Here is a 19,017-nt window from a genome sequence, read left to right on the forward strand (position 1 = left end):
TACACTCCCTCTACACCGTCCAATCAAACACTCCCTCTACACCGTCCAATCAAACACTCCCTCTACACCGTCCAATCACACACTCCCTCCACACCGTCCAATCAAACACTCCCTCTACACCGTCCAATCAAACACTCCCTCTACACCGTCCAATCAAACACTCCCTCTACACCGTCCAATCAATCACTCCCTCCACACCGTCCAATCAAACACTCCCTCCACACCGTCCAATCAAACACTCCCTCTACACCGTCCAATCAAACACTCCCTCTACACCGTCCAATCAAACACTCCCTCCACACCGTCCAATCAAACACTCCCTCTACACCGTCCAATCAAACACTCCCTCTCCTCCGTCCAATCAATCACTCCCTCTACACCGTCCTGTCAATCACTCCCTCTCCTCCGTCCTGTCAATCACTCCCTCTCCTCCGTCCTGTCAATCACTCCCGGAGAGTGACGTTCCTTCTCTTTTCTCCTAGCGGAGAATCTGGGGCAGGCAAGACGGTCAACACCAAAAGGGTCATCCAATACTTTGCCAGCATCGCATCCGGGGCCTCGATGAAGAAAGACGCCATCGCCTCGGGGAAGGTGAGTCTTTCCCCCTCGATCCCTCGCCCTCGATTTCCCGAGGGTTCTCGGGGGAGGTGAGTCTTTCCCCCTCGATCCCTCGCCCTCGATTTCCCGAGGGTTCTCGGGGGAGGTGAGTCTTTCCCCCTCGATCCCTCGCCCTCGATTTCCCGAGGGTTCTCGGGGGAGGTGAGTCTTTCCCCCTCGATCCCTCGCCCTCGATTTCCCGAGGGTTCTCGGGGGAGGTGAGTCTTTCCCCCTCGATCCCTCGCCCTCGATTTCCCGAGGTTTCTCGGGGAAGGTGAGTCTTTCCCCCTCGATCCCTCGCCCTCGATTTCCCGAGGGTTCTCGGGGGAGGTGAGTCTTTCGCCCTCGATCCCTCGCCCTCGATTTCCCGAGGGTTCTCGGGGGAGGTGGCCGCCTGCCAGCTCCAGGTCCCGTTCAAGGACCTCGTGGGAAGCCGATGCCTCCAATTGAGCCGGCCCGAGCAGGAAAGGCCCAGGCTGCGCTCGCGGCCTGCGCCCGGGCTCCCAATCGTCCCCGTGCCCGGTCCGCGCCCGGCGTCCGGCGCGCGAGGAGGGGACGGGGAGCGCGGGAACCGTTGGGGAGCGGGGTTGATCCCCCTGACCTTTGTTTCTTTGACCTTTCGGGCAGGGTACGCTGGAGGATCAAATCATTCAAGCCAATCCCGCCTTGGAGGCGTTTGGGAACGCCAAAACTCTTCGGAACGACAATTCCTCCCGATTCGTAAGTAGGAAAAGAACAATTTGTGTTCGTGAACCGCCCGTAAAATGGCGAAAACCTCCCAGAGGGGCTTCACAGGAGCGTAAACCGGACCCCGGGCCCCATGAGGAGATATCAGGACAGGCGACCAAAAGCTCGGTCAACGAGGGAGGTTTTAATGAGGGTCCTAAAGGAGGAGGGAGAGAGAGAGGGAGAGGTTTAGGGAGGGAATTCCAGAGCTCAGGGCCCAGGGCAGCTGAAGGCACGGCCGCCAATGGTGGAGCGATGGGAATCGGGGTTGGGCGAGAGGCCGGAATTGGAGGAGCGCAGAGATCTCGGAGGGTCGTAGGGGGCTGGAGGAGGTTACAGAGATAGGGAGGGAGGGGGGGCGAGGGCCATGGAGGGATTTGAACACGAGGATGAGAATTTTAAAATGGAGGGAGGGGCTTCGATGGGAGGGATCGGGGATTGGAGGGAGGGGGATCGATGGGAGGGTTCGGGGATTGGAGGGAGGGGGATCGATGGGGGAGTTCGGGGATTGGAGGGAGGGGGATCGATGGGAGGGTTCGGGGATCGGAGGAAGGGGGGATCGATGGGGGAGTTCGGGGATTGGAGTGAGGGGGATCGATGGGAGGGTTCGGGGATTGGAGTGAGGGGGATCGATGGGAGGGTTCGGGGATTGGAGTGAGGGGGATCGATGGGGAGTTCGGGGATTGGAGGGAGGGGGATCGATGGGAGGGTTCGGGGATTGGAGTGAGGGGGATCGATGGGAGGGTTCGGGGATTGGAGTGAGGGGGATCGATGGGGGAGTTCGGGGATTGGAGGGAGGGGGATCGATGGGGGAGTTCGGGGATTGGAGGGAGGGGGATCGATGGGGGAGTTCGGGGATTGGAGGGAGGGGGATCGATGGGAGGGTTCGGGGATTGGAGGGAGGGGGATCGATGGGGGAGTTCGGGGATTGGAGGGAGGGGGATCGATGGGGGAGTTCGGGGATTGGAGGGAGGGGGATCGATGGGAGGGTTCGGGGATTGGAGGGAGGGGGATCGATGGGGGAGTTCGGGGATTGGAGGGAGGGGGATCGATGGGGGAGTTCGGGGATTGGAGGGAGGGGGATCGATGGGGAGTTCGGGGATTGGAGGGAGGGGGATCGATGGGGGAGTTCGGGGATTGGAGGGAGGGGGATCGATGGGGGAGTTCGGGGTTTGGAGGGAGGGGGATCGATGGGAGGGTTCGGGGTTTGGAGGGAGGGGGATCGATGGGGGAGTTCGGGGATTGGAGGGAGGGGGATCGATGGGGGAGTTCGGGGATTGGAGGGAGGGGGATCGATGGGGGAGTTCGGGGATTGGAGGGAGGGGGATCGATGGGAGGGTTCGGGGATTGGAGGGAGGGGGATCGATGGGGGAGTTCGGGGATTGGAGGGAGGGGGATCGATGGGGGAGTTCGGGGATTGGAGGGAGGGGGATCGATGGGAGGGTTCGGGGATTGGAGGGAGGGGGATCGATGGAGGGTTCGGGGATTGGAGGGAGGGGGATCGATGGGGGAGTTCGGGGATTGGAGGGAGGGGGATCGATGGGGAGTTCGGGGATTGGGAGGGAGGGGGATCGATGGGGGAGTTCGGGGATTGGAGGGAGGGGGATCGAACCCCGAATGTTGTCCGCTGTCGAGGGCTTCGAGACTTTCGATCACTGACTTGACCAATCGCGGTGAGTCTTCTTCCCTCTCTCTCCCGCAGGGCAAATTCATCCGGATTCACTTTGGAGCAACGGGGAAACTCGCCTCGGCCGATATCGAGACCTGTAAGAGACCGTCGGGGGGTGGGGAGAGCGGGGAGATTGCTCATTGCTCGGGGGGGGTGGTGGGAGGGGTGAGGGCGAGGGACACAGGGTGGGCGGGGGTTGACCAAGGGACGGTGCGTACCTCCGAGGGAGCGACGGACGAGGAAACACGATCGCAAAAGGCCCTCGGAGATGGGGGGCCGGGTCTGGGAACAGAAGGACGGCCGTTCAGCCCCTCAAACCCCTCAATGATAACTTTCAAAAAGGGGGAATTGGAGAAATACCAGAATGGAGAAAATTTACAGGGATACGGGGGGGGAAAGAGCAGCGGGGAGTGGGACCGATTGGATAGATCTTTCACAGAGCCAGCACAGGCACGATGGGCCGAACGGCCTCGTCCTGTGCTGTACGATTCGAAAACATGCAGACGACACCAAATCGGGGGGGGGGGCGGGGGGCTGCAGTTAATGCGAAGGAGGAATGGGTCACAATACAGGAAGACATTAATAAACGTACGCAATGGGCGTGTGATTGGGAAATGAATTTCAATATAGAGAAGTGTGAGGTGGGACATTTTGGTGGGAGGAGGAACGAGGAGGCCACGGACTGCTCGGATAATCAGAGTCTAAATGGGGGAGAGGGGCAGAGGGATCTGGGGGGACAGATACACAGATCACTAAAAGTAGTGACGCAGGTTAATAAGGTCATAAAAAAGGCAAATCAAACACTGGGGGTCATTCCCAGAGGGATAGAATTGAAAAGCAGAGAAGTTCTGTTAAACTTGTACAGAACCTTGGTTAGACCACACTTGGAGCACTGTGCACAGTTCCGGTCTCCATATACCTTGGTTAGACCACACTCGGAGCACTGTGCACAGTTCTGGTCTCCATATACCTTGGTTAGACCACACTTGGAGCACTGTGCACAGTTCTGGTCTCCATATACCTTGGTTAGACCTCACTCGGAGCACTGTGTACAGTTCTGGTCTCCATATACCTTGGTTAGACCACACTCGGAGCACTGTGCACAGTTCCGGTCTCCATATACCTTGGTTAGACCACACTCGGAGCACTGTGCACAGTTCTGGTCTCCATATACCTTGGTTAGACCACACTTGGAGCACTGTGCACAGTTCTGGTCTCCATATACCTCGGTTAGACCACACTCGGAGCACTGTGCACAGTTCTAGTCTCCATATACCTGGGTTAGACCACACTTGGAGCACTGTGCACAGTTCTGGTCCCCATATACCTCGGTTAGACCACACTTGGAGCACTGTGCACAGTTCTGGTCTCCATATACCTTGGTTAGACCACACTCGGAGCACTGTGCACAGTTCTGGTCTCCATATACCTCGGTTCGACCACACTTGGAGCACTGTGCACAGTTCTGGTCTCCATATACCTTGGTTAGACCACACTTGGAGCACTGTGCACCGTTCTGGTCTCCATATACCTTGGTTAGACCACACTCGGAGCACTGTGCATAGTTCTGGTCTCCATATACCTTGGTTAGACCACACTTGGAGTACTGTGCACAGTTCTGGTCTCCATATACCTCGGTTAGACCACACTTGGAGCACTGTGCACAGTTCTGGTCTCCATATACCTTGGTTAGACCACACTTGGAGTACTGTGCGCAGTTCTGGTCTCCATATACCTTGTTTAGACCACACTTGGAGCACTGTGCACAGTTCCGGTCTCCATATACCTGGGTTAGACCACACTCGGAGCACTGTGCACAGTTCTGGTCTCCATATTATAAGAAGGATATCGAGGCACTGGAGAAGGTGCAAAAAAGATTTACCAGGATGACACCAGAACTGAGAGGTTTATAACTATCAGGAAAGACTGAACAGGCCGGGGCTCTTTTCTCTAGAAAAGAGAAGACTGAGGGGTGACCTGATCGAGGTCTTTAAGATTATGAGAGGGTTCGATAGGGTAGACGTAGAGAAGATATTTCCACTTGTGGGGGAGACCAGAACTAGGGGGGGCCATAAATATAAGATAGTCACTAATAAATCCAATGGGGAATTCAGGAGAAACTTCTTTCCCCAGAGAGTGGTGAGAATGTGGAACTCACTCCCACAAGGAGTGGTTGAGGTGAATAGTGGAGATGGATTTAAGGGGAAGCTCGATAAACACATGAGGGAGAGAGGAATAGAAGGAGATGGTGAGAGGGTGAGATGGAGGAGGGAGGGAGGAGGCTCGTGTGGAGTATAAACACCGGCATAGACCTGATGGGCAGAATGGCCTGTTTCTGTGCTGTAGCCTCGATGTAACTCGATTTATGATCCAATCAGATCTGCACCTCAACCCCACCTTCCTGCCTTTGACCCACACCTCTTGAAACGTTAACCAATAAACATCAAAGGACCTCAGTCTCGAAAGTTTCAATAGATACGTCATTGGGGAGGTTGAGGGGACCAGAGAGAAGGTCAGGACCGGGGTTCTTGGTTACTGTCGGTGGGACGGCTGGACAGGGCTGGTTACAGTCCAGGGCCTGACTGAGATCCTGATATTGTCTCTCCTTCTCACACAGATCTGCTGGAGAAATCCAGGGTCATCTTCCAGCTCAAGTCCGAGAGAAACTATCACATCTTCTACCAGATCCTGTCCAACAAGAAACCTGAGCTCCTGGGTACGTGAGGCAGTTCCTCAACCTCCTCCCCTTCCCCCATCTCCCTCAACCCTCCGCCCCTTCCTCCATCTCCCTCAACCCTCCTCCCCTTCCACCATCTCCCCAACCCTCCTCCCCTTCCCCCATCTCCCTCAACCCTCCTCCCCTTCCACCATCTCCCCAACCCTCCTCCCCTTCCCCCATCTCCCTCAACCCTCCTCCCCTTCCACCATCTCCCCAACCCTCCTCCCCTTCCTCCATCTCCCTCAACCCTCCTCCCCTTCCACCATCTCCCCAACCCTCCTCCCCTTCCTCCATCTCCCTCAACCCTCCTCCCCTTCCACCATCTCCCCAACCCTCCTCCCCTTCCTCCATCTCCCTCAACCCTCCTCCCCTTCCACCATCTCCCCAACCCTCCTCCCCTTCCTCCATCTCCCCAACCCTCCTCCCCTTCCCCCATCTCCCTCAATCCCACCGACCCACCGCCTCCCCATCTCCCTCAACTCCATCTACCCACCTTCTCCCCATCTCCCTCAATCCCACCTACCCACCTTCTCCCCATCTCCCTCAACCCTCCTCCCCTTCCCCATCTCCCTCAACCCTCCTCCCCTTCCCCCATCTCCCTCAATCCCACCTACGCACCTTCTCCCCATCCCCCTCAACCCTCCTCCCCTTCCCCCATCTCCCTCAATCCCACCTACGCACCTTCTTACCATCTCCCTCAATCCCACCTACCCACCTTCTCCCCGTATCCCTCAATCCCACCTACCCACCTTCTCCCCACATCACTCAATCCCACCTACCCACCTTCTCCCCATCTCCCTCAATCCCACCCACCCACCTTCTCCCCATCTCCCTCAATCCCACCCACCCACCTTCTCCCCATCTCCCTCAATCCCACCTACCCACCTTCTCCCCATCTCCCTCAATCCCACCCACCCACCTTCTCCCCATCTCCCTCAATCCCACCCACCCACCTTCTCCCCATCTCCCTCAATCCCACCTACCCACCTTCTCCCCATCTCCCTCAATCCCACCTACCCACCTTCTCCCCATCTCCCTCAATCCCACCCACCTACCTTCTCACCATCTCCCTCAATCCCACCCACCTACCTTCTCCCCATCTCCCTCAATCCCACCTACCCACCTTCTCCCCATCTCCCTCAATCCCACCCACCTACCTTCTCCCCATCTCCCTCAATCCCACCTACCCACCTTCTCCCCATATCCCTCAATCCCACCTACCCCCCTTCTCCCCATCTCCCTCAATCCCACCTACCCACCTTCTCCCCATCTCCCTCAATCCCACCTACCCACCTTCTCCCCATCTCCCTCAATCCCACCTACCCACCTTCTCCCCATCTCCCTCAATCCCACCCACCTACCTTCTCACCATCTCCCTCAATCCCACCCACCTACCTTCTCCCCATCTCCCTCAATCCCACCTACCCACCTTCTCCCCATCTCCCTCAATCCCACCTACCCACCTTCTCCCCATCTCCCTCAATCCCACCACCTACCCACCTTCTCCCCATATCTGTAAACCCCACTTACACATGGATGGGTCTAAGATGGAGGCCTCCATGCCCAGCACTGCCCCCTCCCCCAGTTCCTTGCAGGTACGGAGATGTACATTGGACATCACTCTCCATCAATCACAATCTGACCCCCTGAACCTGAGACCTTTGTCACCTCTAGACTCGACTATTCCAATGCTCTCCTTGTCGGCCTCCCATCTCCCACCCTCCGTAAACTCCAGCTCATCCAAAACTCTGCTGCCCCCCGTATCCTAACTCGCACCGAGTCCCGTTCACCCATCACCCCCCCTGTGCTCGCTGGACCTCCATTGGCTCCCGGTCCGGCAACCCCTCGATTTTAAAATTCTCCCCACTCTTGTGTTCAAATCCCCTCCATGGCCCTCGCCCCCCCTCTCCCTATCTCTGTAACCTCCTCCAGCCCCTACGACCCTCCGAGATCTCTGCGCTCCTCCAATTCCGGCCTCTTGTCCATCCCCCCGATTCCCATCGCTCCACCATTGGCGGCCGTGCCTTCAGCCGCCTCGGCCCTAAGCTCTGGAATTCCCTCCCTAAACCTCTCCGCCTCTCTCTCCTCCTTTAAGACGCTCCTTAAAACCTCCCTCTTTGACCGAGCTCTCGGTCGCCTGTCCTGATATCTCCTCATGGGGCTCGGGGTCCAAATCCTGAGGCAGCTGGATAAAGGGGAGATGTTGACCCTTCTCTCTCTCTCCTGTGTCCTTTCCCAGATATGCTCCTGGTTACCAACAATCCCTACGATTATTCCTTCATCTCCCAGGGAGAGACCACGGTTGCCTCCATCGACGACGCCGATGAACTAATGGCCACGGACGTAAGTTTACGAGACAAAGCCCCGCGGAATAAATACAAAAATACCGGTTGGGGAGTCTAGAACTAGGGGACACACCTTAAAAATTAGAGCCAGGACTTTCAGGAGCGAGATTAGAAAACATTTCTACACACAAAGGGTGGGAGAATTTGGAACTCTCTTCTGCGATCGTTAATTTTGAATCTGGGATTGATAGATTTTTGTTATCCGAAGGGTATTAAGGGATTTGGGGCCGAGGCGGGGAGATGGAGTCAGGTCGCAGATCAGCCGTGATCTCATTGAACGGCGGGACAGGCTCGAGGGGCTGAATGGCCTCCTCCTGTCCCCTGCTTTCCTCTGTTTACGCAGCGACTTGTGATGATCTGGAATGCCCTGCCTGGAAGGGCGGTGGGAACACATTCAATAGAAACATAAGAGATAGGAGCAGGAGGAGGCCATTCGGCCCCTCGAGCCTGTCAATCAGATCATGGCTGATCTTCGACCTCAACTCCACTTTCCCGCCCGATCCCCGTATCCCTCGATTTCCCCCAGAGTCCAAAAATCTCAGTCTTGAGTATACTCAACGACTGACCATCCACAGCCCTCTGGGGTAGAGAATTCCAGAGATTCACCACCCTCTGAGTGAAGAAATTCCTCCTCATCTCAGTCTTGAATGGCCGACCCCTTATCCTGAGACTATGCCCCCAAGTTCTGGACTCTCCAGTCAGGGGGAAACAGCCTCTCAGCATCTACCCTGTCGAGCCCTCTAAGAAATTTCAAGAAGGCAATTGGTGGGGAAAGAGTAGTGGGGGGAGTGGGACTAATTGGATAGCTCTTTAAGATTGCACAGGCATAATGGGCTGAATGGCCTCCTTCTGTGCTACATGTTTCTATGATTCTACATGAATTAATAGTGTACGTACCCTTTTATCCACATGATAATTGTTAATGCCTGTCCATTAACCTTTATAAATAGAGGCACAGAGTACAAAAGTATGGAAGTCACGATGAACCTTTATAAAACACTATTTTGGCCACAGCTGGAGTATTGTGTCCAGTTCTGGGCACCGCACTTTAGGAAGGATGTGAAGGCCTTAGAGAGGGTGCGGAGGAGATTTACTGGAATGGTCCCAGGGATGAGGGACTTCAGTGATGTGGAGAGACTGGAGAAGCTGGGATTGTTCTCCTCAGAGCAGAGACGGTTGAGGGGAGATTTAATCGAGGGGTTCAAAATCATGAAGGGTCTAGACAGAGTAGATAGAGAGAAACTGTTCCCATTGGTGGAAGGGTCAAGGACCAGAGGACACAGATTTAAGGTGATTGGCAAAAGAACCAAAGACGACATGGGGAAAAACTTTTTGAGGGAGATGGGGAGAAGGTGGGGCTGAGGGTGATGGGGGGGAAGGTGGGTAAATGGGATTGAGGGAGATGGTGAGAAGGTGGGAAGGTGGGATTGAGGGAGATGGTGAGAAGGTGGGTAAATGGGATTGAGGGAGATGGTGAGAAGGTGGGAAGGTGGGATTGAGGGTGATGGTGAGAAGGTGGGAAGGTGGGATTGAGGGAGATGGTGAGAAGGTGGGAAGGTGGGATTGAGGGAGATGGTGAGAAGGTGGGAAGGTGGGATTGAGGGTGATGGTGAGAAGGTGGGAAGGTGGGATTGAGGGAGATGGTGAGAAGGTGGGAAGGTGGGATTGAGGGAGATGGGGAGAAGGTGGGTAGGTGGGATTGAAGGAGATGGGGAGAAGGTGGGATTGAGGGATTATGGGGAGACGGTGGGGAGAAGGTGGGTTTTTTTTTATTCGTTCACGGGATGTGGGCGTCGCTGGCAAGGTCGGCATTTATTGCCCATCCCTAATTGCCCTTGAGAAGGTGGTGGTGAGCCGCCTTCTTGAACCGCTGCAGTCCGTGTGGTGAAGGTTCTCCCACAGTGCTGTTAGGAAGGGAGTTCCAGGATTTTGACCCAGCGACGATGAAGGAACGGCGATATATTTCCAAGTCGGGATGGTGTGTGACTTGGAGGGGAACGTGCAGGTGGTGTTGTTCCCATGCGCCTGCTGCCCTTGTCCTTCTAGGTGGTAGAGGTCGCGGGTTTGGGAGGTGCTGTCGAAGAAGCCTTGGCGAGTTGCTGCAGTGCGTCCTGTGGATGGTCCACACTGCAGCCACAGTGCGCCGGTGGTGAAGGGAGTGAACGTTTAGGGTGGTGGATGGGGTGCCAATCAAGCGGGCTGCTTTATCTTGGATGGTGTCGAGCTTCTTGAGTGTTGTTGGAGCTGCACTCATCGAGGCAAGTGGAGAGTATTCCATCACACTCCTGACTTGTGCCTTGTAGATGGTGGAAAGGCTTTGGGGAGTCAGGAGGTGAGTCACTCGCCGCAGAACACCCAGCCTCTGACCTGCTCTCGTAGCCACAGTATTTATATGGCTGGTCCAGTTAAGTTTCTGGTCAATGGTGACCCCCAGGATATTGAAGGTGGGGGATTCGGCGATGGTAATGCCATTGAATGTCAAGGGGAGGTGGTTAGACTCTCTCTTGTTGGAGATGGTCATTGCCTGACACTTATCTGGCGCGAATGTTACTTGCCACTTATGAGCCCAAGCCTGGATGTTGTCCAGGTCTTGCTGCATGCGGGCACGGACTGCTTCATTATCTGAGGGGTTGCGAATGGAACTGAACACTGTGCAGTCATCAGCGAACATCCCCATTTCTGACCTTATGATGGAGGGAAGGTCATTGATGAAGCAGCTGAAGATGGTTGGGCCGAGGACACTGCCCTGAGGAACTCCTGCAGCAATGCCCTGGGGCTGAGATGATTGGCCTCCAACAACCACTACCATCTTCCTTTGTGCTAGGTATGACTCCAGCCACTGGAGAGTTTTCCCCCTGATTCCCATTGACTTCAATTTTACTGGGGCTCCTTGGTGCCACACTCGGTCAAATGCTGCCTTGATGTCAAGGGCAGTCACTCTCACCTCACCTCTGGAATTCAGCTCTTTTGTCCATGTTTGGACCAAGGCTGTAATGAGGTCTGGAGCCGAGTGGTCCTGGCAGAACCCAAACTGAGCATCGGTGAGCAGGTTATTGGTGAGTAAGTGCCGCTTGATAGCACTGTCGACGACACCTTCCATCACTTTGCTGATGATTGAGAGTAGACTGATGGGGCGGTAATTGGCCGGATTGGATTTGTCCTGCTTTTTGTGGACAGGACATACCTGGGCAATTTTCCACATTGTCGGGTGGATGCCAGTGTTGTAGCTGTACTGGAACAGCTTGGCTAGAGGCACGGCTAGTTCTGGAGCACAAGTCTTCAGCACTACAGCTGGGATGTTGTCGGGGCCCATCGCCTTTGCTGTATCCAGTGCACTCAGCCGTTTCTTGATATCACGTGGAGTGAATCGAATTGGCCGAAGACTGGCTTCTGTGATGGTGGGGATATCGGGAGGAGGCTGAGATGGATCATCCACTCGGCACTTCTGGCTGAAGATGGTTGCAAACGCTTCAGCCTTGTCTTTTGCACTCACGTGCTGGACTCCGCCATCATTGAGAATGGGGATGTTTGCAGAGCCTCCTCCTCCCGTTAGTTGTTTAATTGTCCACCACCATTCACGACTGGATGTGGCAGGACTGCAGAGCTTTGATCTGATCCGTTGGTTGTGGAATCGCTTAGCTCTGTCTATAGCATGTTGCTTCCGCTGTTTAGCATGCATGTAGTCCTGAGTTGTAGCTTCACCAGGTTGGCACCTCATTTTTAGGTACGCCTGTGCTGCTCCTCTGCACTCCTCATTGAACCAGGGTTGATCCCCTGGCTTGTTGGTTATGGTAGAGTGAGGAATATGCCGGGCCATGAGGTTACAGATTGTGCTGGAATACAATTCTGCTGCTGCTGATGGCCCACAGCGCCTCATGGATGCCCAGTTTTGAGCTGCTAGATCTGTTCTGAATCTATCCCATTTAGCATGGTGATAGTGCCACACAACACGTTGGATGGTGTCCTCAGTGCGAAGACGGGACTTCATCTCCACGAGGACTGTGCGGTGGTCACTCCTACCAATACTGTCATGGACAGATGCATTTGCGACAGGTAGATTGGTGAGGACGAGGTCAAGTAAGTTTTTCCCTCGTGTTGGTTCGCTCACCACCTGCCGCAGGCCCAGTCTGGCAGCTATGTCCTTCAGGACTCGGCCAGCTCGGTCAGTAGTGGTGCTACCGAGCCACTCTTGGTGATGGACATTGAAGTCCCCCACCCAGAGTACATTCTGTGCCCTTGCTACCCTCAGTGCTTCCTCCAAGTGGTGTTCAACATGGAGGAGGACTGATTCATCAGCTGAGGGAGGGCGGTAGGTGGTAATCAGCAGGAGGTTTCCTTGCCCATGTTTGACCTGATGCCATGAGATTTCATGGGGTCCAGAGTCAATGTTGAGGACTCCCAGGGCCACTCCCTCCTGACTGTATATCACTGTACCGCCACCTCTGGTGGGTCTGTCCTGCCGGTGGGACAGGACATACCCAGGGATGGTGATGGAAGAGTCTGGGACGTTGGCTGAAAGATATGATTCTGTGAGTATGGCTATGTCAGGCTGTTGCTTGACTGGTCTGTGGGACAGCTCTCCCAATTTTGGCACAAGTCCCCAGATGTTAGTGAGGAGGACCTTGCAGGGTCGACTGGGCTTGGTGTTTTGCCGTTGTCGTGTCCGGTGCCTGGTGGTCCGATGCCGGGTGGTCCGTCCGGTTTTATTCTTATTATGACTTTTCGTCACATATAGGCCAGACCGGGTAAGGGCGGCAGGCTTCCTTCCCTAAAGGACATTAGTGAACCAGATGGGTTTTTACGACAATCCGGTCGTTTCATGGCCATCATTACTGATACTAGTATTTTAATTCCAGATTTTTATTTAATTAATTGAATTTTTAATTAATTAATTGAATTTAAATTCACCAGCTGCCGTGGCGGGATTTGAACTCATGACTCTGGATTTTAGTCCAGGCCTCTGGATTACTAGCCCAGTAACATAACCACTATGCTACCGTAGGTGGGATTGAGGGAGTTGGGGAGACGGTGGGATTGAGGGAGTTGGGGAGACGGTGGGATTGAGGGATTATGGGGAGAAGGTGGGATTGAGGGATTATGGGGAGATGGTGGGATTGAGGGATTATGGGGAGAAGGTGGGATTGAGGGAGTTGGGGGGTAGTTGGGATTGAGGGATTATGGGGAGACGGTGGGATTGAGGGATTATGGGGAGAAGGTGGGATTGAGGGATTATGGGGAGAAGGTGGGATTGAGGGAGTTGGGGAGACGGTGGGATTGAGGGATTATGGGGAGAAGGTGGGATTGAGGGATTATGGGGAGAAGGTGGGATTGAGGGATTATGGGGAGAAGGTGGGATTGAGGGAGTTGGGGAGACGGTGGGATTGAGGGATTATGGGGAGAAGGTGGGATTGAGGGATTATGGGGAGAAGGTGGGATTGAGGGATTATGGGGAGAAGGTGGGATTGAGGGAGTTGGGGGGTAGTTGGGATTGAGGGATTATGGGGAGACGGTGGGATTGAGGGAGTTGGGGGGTAGTTGGGATTGAGGGATTATGGGGAGACGGTGGGATTGAGGGATTATGGGGAGAAGGTGGGATTGAGGGAGTTGGGGGGTAGTTGGGATTGAGGGAGTTGGGGAGATGGTGGGATTGAGGGATTATGGGGAGGAAGTGGGATTGAGGGAGTTGGGGGGTAGTTGGGATTGAGGGAGTTGGGGAGAAGGTGGGATTGAGGGATTATGGGGAGACGGTCGGTTCTCAATGTTTCTCTTCGCCTCCCCTCTCCAATCCCAGAGCGCCTTCGATATCCTCGGCTTCACTCCCGAGGAGAAGGCGGGAATCTACAAGCTGACCGGAGCCATCATGCACTACGGGAACATGAAGTTTAAAACGAGGCAGCGGGAGGAACAGGCCGAGCCCGACGGCACTGAAGGTTCGTGCGAAGGCCCTCACGGTCGACTTACCTCAACGTAGGGGGCGTCCTCGGTGGGGGGGGTCCTAAATTTTGTGACACTGGCAGGGAGGAGCATTGTGGGATGTGACTGCCAATGGTCGAAGTCTAGACATTAACCTACAGTGTCGGAGTGAGGATTGAGTGTGGTTTGAGGAACATGAGAAGGGGAAGAATTTGGTGATACTGAGGGAGGGAGGGAGGGAGGGCGATGGAGGGAGGGATTGGGAGGGAAAGGGGAAGGGGTGGGAGGTAGAAATGGAGGGGGAGGGAAGCAGAGAGAGAGAGGGAGTGAGGGAGGGGGAAGGGAAGCAGGGAGGGATTGTGAGGGAGAGTGGGAGGGGAGGGAGGTAGAGATTGAGGGGGTGGGAGGAGGGGCGGGATTGGGAGGGTGGGGGCAGGAGGGAGGTGGAGGGAGGGAGGGATGTAGGGTGGGAGAGTGGGAGGGGTGGGAGGTAGAGATTGAGGGAGGGCAGGACTGGGAAGGTGGGATTGGGAGGGTGGGGGCAGGAGGTGGAGGGAGGGAGGGATTGGGAGAGAGAGGGGGAGGGGAAGGGAGGGAGGGACAGGTAGTGATGGACGACAGGAAGAGCGATCCGAGGAAGACCGTCGCAGGAAGAGGTTTTCAAGAGCAATGGTCAATGGATTTGAATCAATGGTGGTGGAGTGAGGATTGAGGTGAGGATTGAGTGAGGATTGAGGTGAGGATTGAGTGATGATTGAGGCGAGGATTGAAGTGAGGATTGAGGTGAGGATTGAGGTGAGGATTGAGGTGAGGATTGAGGTGATGATTGGGGTGATGATTGAGGTGAGGATTGGGGTGAGGATTGAGGTGATGATTGGGGTGATGATTGAGGTGAGGAATGAGGTGAGGAATGAGGTGAGGATTGAGGTGATGATTGAGGCGAGGATTGAGGTGAGGATTGAGGTGAGGATTGAGGCGAGGATTGGGGTGAGGATTGAGGTGAGGATTGGGGTGAGGATTGAGGTGATGATTGGGGTGATGATTGAGGTGAGGATTGAGGTGAGGATTGGGGTGAGGAATGAGGTGAGGATTGGGGTGAGGATTGGGGTGAGGATTGAGGTGAGGATTGAGGTGAGGATTGGGGTGAGGAATGAGGTGAGGATTGGGGTGAGGATTGGGGTGAGGATTGAGGTGAGGATTGGGGTGAGGAATGAGGTGAGGATTGGGGTGAGGATTGAGGTGAGGATTGAGGTGAGGATTGGGGTGAGGATTGGGGTGAGGATTGAGGTGAGGATTGGGGTGAGGATTGGGGTGAGGATTGAGGTGAGGATTGGGGTGAGGATTGAGGTGAGGATTGGGGTGAGGATTGAGGTGAGGATTGGGGTGAGGATTGGGGTGAGGATTGAGGTGAGGATTGAGGTGAGGATTGAGGTGAGGATTGGGGTGAGGAATGAGGTGAGGATTGGGGTGAGGATTGGGGTGAGGATTGAGGTGAGGATTGAGGTGAGGATTGGGATGAGGATTGAGGTGAGGATTGAGGTGAGGTTTGGGGTGAGGATTGAGGTGAGGATAGAGGTGAGGATTGAGGTGATGATTGAGGTGAGGATTGGGGTGAGGATTGGGGTGAGGATTGAGGTGAGGAATGAGGTGAGGATTGAGGTGATGATTGGGGTGAGGATTGGGGTGAGGATTGAGGTGAGGAATGAGGTGAGGATTGAGGTGATGATTGGGGTGATGATTGAGGTGAGGATTGAGGTGAGGATTGAGGTGAGGATTGAGGTGATGATTGGGGTGAGGATTGAGGTGATGATTGGGGTGATGATTGAGGTGAGGATTGAGGTGAGGATTGAGGTGAGGATTGAGGTGATGATTGGGGTGAGGATTGGGGTGAGGATTGGGGTGAGGATTGAGGTGAGGAATGAGGTGAGGTTTGGGGTGAGGATTGAGGTGAGGATTGAGGTGAGGATAGAGGTGAGGATTGAGGTGATGATTGAGGTGAGGATTGGGGTGAGGATTGAGGTGAGGATTGGGGTGAGGATTGAGGTGAGGAATGAGGTGAGGTTTGGGGTGAGGATTGAGGTGAGGATTGAGGTGAGGATAGAGGTGAGGATTGAGGTGATGATTGAGGTGAGGATTGGGGTGAGGATTGAGGTGAGGATTGAGTGATGATTGAGGTGAGGATTGAGGTGAGGATTGAGGTGAGGATAGAGGTGAGGATAGAGGTGAGGATTGAGGCGAGGACTGAGGCGATGATTGAGGTGATGATTGAAGCGAGGATTGAGGTGATGATTGAGGTGAGGAATGAGGTGAGGATTGAGGTGATGATTGAGGTGAGGAATGAGGCGAGGATTGAGGTGAGGAATGAGGCGAGGATTGAGGTGATGATTGAGGTGAGGAATGAGGTGAGGAATGAGGTGAGGAATGAGGTGAGGATTGAGGTGATGATTGAGGTGAGGAATGAGGTGAGGACTGAGCGAGTGTGGTGATAAGAGGTGACCATTCACCATGGTGATGTGGTTGCTGGCCCAGGGTTTGATCCTCTGAGCCCCAGGGTTGGCCTTGTCTCCTGATCCACTTGACTCTGCTCTCCGGCCTTTCTTTATTCCAGAGGCTGATAAGTCGGCCTACCTGATGGGACTGAACTCCGCAGATCTCCTGAAAGGCCTGTGTCATCCCCGGGTCAAAGTGGGCAACGAGTACGTCACCAAGGGTCAGAATGTACAGCAGGTAACTCAGGCCCGACGTTCTCCTCAATTAACATTTCAGTCTGGGACTGGAGTCTGATCCCCATTCACCCACCGAGACCCCCATCAGACCCCTCCATAGGATCATTAACATCCACCAATTACTGCCCAGATACCCCAATCCTGACCCAGATACCCCAATCCATACCCAGATACCCCAATCCATACCCCAGATACCCCAATCCACACCCAGATACCCCAATCCACACCCAGATACCCCAATCCACACCCAGATACCCCAATCCATACCCAGATACCCCAATCCATACCCCAGATACCCCAATCCACACCCCAGATACCCCAATCCATACCCAGATACCCCAATCCACACCCAGATACCCCAATCCACACCCCAGATACCCCAATCCATACCCAGATACCCCAATCCATACCCAGATACCCCAATCCACACCCAGATACCCCTATCCATACCCAGATACCCCAATCCACACCCAGATACCCCAATCCATACCCCAGATACCCCAATCCACACCCCAGATACCCCAATCCATACCCAGATACCCCAATCCACACCCAGATACCCCTATCCATACCCAGATACCCCAATCCATACCCCAGATACCCCAATCCATACCCAGATACCCCAATCCACACCCAGATACCTCAATCCACACCCAGATACCCCAATCCATACCCCAGATACCCCAATCCACACCCAGATACTCCAATCCACACCCAGATACACCAATCCACACCCAGATACCCCAATCCATACCCAGATACCCCAATCCACACCCAGATACCCAATCCATACCCAGATACCCCAATCCATACCCAGATACCCCAATCCATACCCAGATACCCCAATCCATACCCAGATACCCCAATCCATACCCAGATACCCCAATCCATACCCCAGATACCCCAATCCATACCCAGATACCCCAATCCATACCCAGATACCCCAATCGATACCCAGATACCCCAATCCATACCCAGATACCCCAATCCATACCCAGATACCCCAATCCACACCCAGATACCCCAATCCATACCCAGATACCCCAATCCATACCCAGATACCCCAATCCAAACCCCAGATACCCCAATCCATACCCAGATACCCCAATCCATACCCCAGATACCCCAATCCATACCCAGATACCCCAATCCAAACCCCAGATACCCCAATCCATACCCAGATACCCCAATCCATACCCAGATACCCCAATCCATACCCAGATACCCCAATCCATGCCCAGATACCCCAATCCATACCCAGATACCCCAATCCAAACCCAGATACCCCAATCCATACCCCAGATACCCCAATCCATACCCAGATACCCCAATCCACACCCAGATACCCCAATCCATACCCAGATACCCCAATGCACACCCAGATACCCCAATCCACACCCAGATACCCCAATCCACACCCAGATACCCCAATCCACACCCAGATACCCCAATCCATACCCAGATACCCCAATCCATACCCAGATACCCCAATCCATACCCAGATACCCCAATCCATACCCAGATACCCCAATCCATACCCAGATACCCCAATCCATACCCCAGATACCCCAATCCATACCCAGATACCCCAATCCACACCCAGATACCCAATCCATACCCAGATACCCCAATCCACACCCAGATACCCCAATCCACACCCAGATACCCCAATCACCCAGATACCCCAATCCATACCCCAGATACCCCAATCCACACCCAGATACCCAATCCACACCCAGATACCCCAATCCACACCCCAGATACCCCAATCCATACCCAGATACCCCAATCCATACCCAGATACCCCAATCCATCCCCAGATACCCCAATCCATACCCAGATACCCCAATCCATACCCAGATACCCCAATCCATACCCCAGATAACCCAATCTGTGCTTTATTCAATCACTGACAGGTGTCCTACTCCACCGGAGCATTGGCCAAGTCTGTCTATGAGAAGATGTTTAACTGGATGGTGGTGAGAATTAACCAAACGCTGGAAACCAAACTCCCACGGCAATACTTCATCGGAGTGCTGGACATCGCGGGGTTCGAGATCTTCGATGTGAGTCTTAAAGACACCCCATATAGACCATCACTCTCTGCACTGTCCCGTCAAACACTCCCAGGGCAGGTACAGGGTTAGATACAGAGTAAAGCTCCCTCTACACTGTCCCATCAAACACTCCCAGGGTCAGGTACAGTGTTAGATACAGAGTAAAGCTCCCTCTACACTGTCCCATCAAACACTCCCAGGGCAGGTACAGGGTTAGATACAGAGTAAAGCTCCCTCTACACCGTCCCATCAAACACTCCCAGGG

The 19,017-nt window shown here is 54.5% G+C and overlaps 1 protein-coding gene across 1 annotated transcript; it reads left to right on the forward strand.

Annotated features, from left to right (window-relative positions):
* Positions 1-482: 482 nt before the first annotated feature.
* Positions 483-18,761, forward strand: LOC137309873 (myosin-7-like; the record flags this gene model as incomplete). Its single annotated transcript, XM_067977889.1, has 8 exons — positions 483-591; positions 1,225-1,317; positions 3,026-3,089; positions 5,610-5,708; positions 7,951-8,054; positions 13,848-13,986; positions 16,578-16,696; positions 18,612-18,761. Coding segments are annotated over 8 exons (877 nt in total), but the record flags the coding sequence as incomplete, so codon positions are not given.
* Between the last annotated feature and the right edge of the window lie 256 nt (positions 18,762-19,017).

This window comes from Heptranchias perlo, unplaced genomic scaffold (genome assembly GCF_035084215.1).
Source record: "Heptranchias perlo isolate sHepPer1 unplaced genomic scaffold, sHepPer1.hap1 HAP1_SCAFFOLD_1872, whole genome shotgun sequence".
Taxonomy (NCBI): Eukaryota; Metazoa; Chordata; class Chondrichthyes; order Hexanchiformes; family Hexanchidae; genus Heptranchias; species Heptranchias perlo.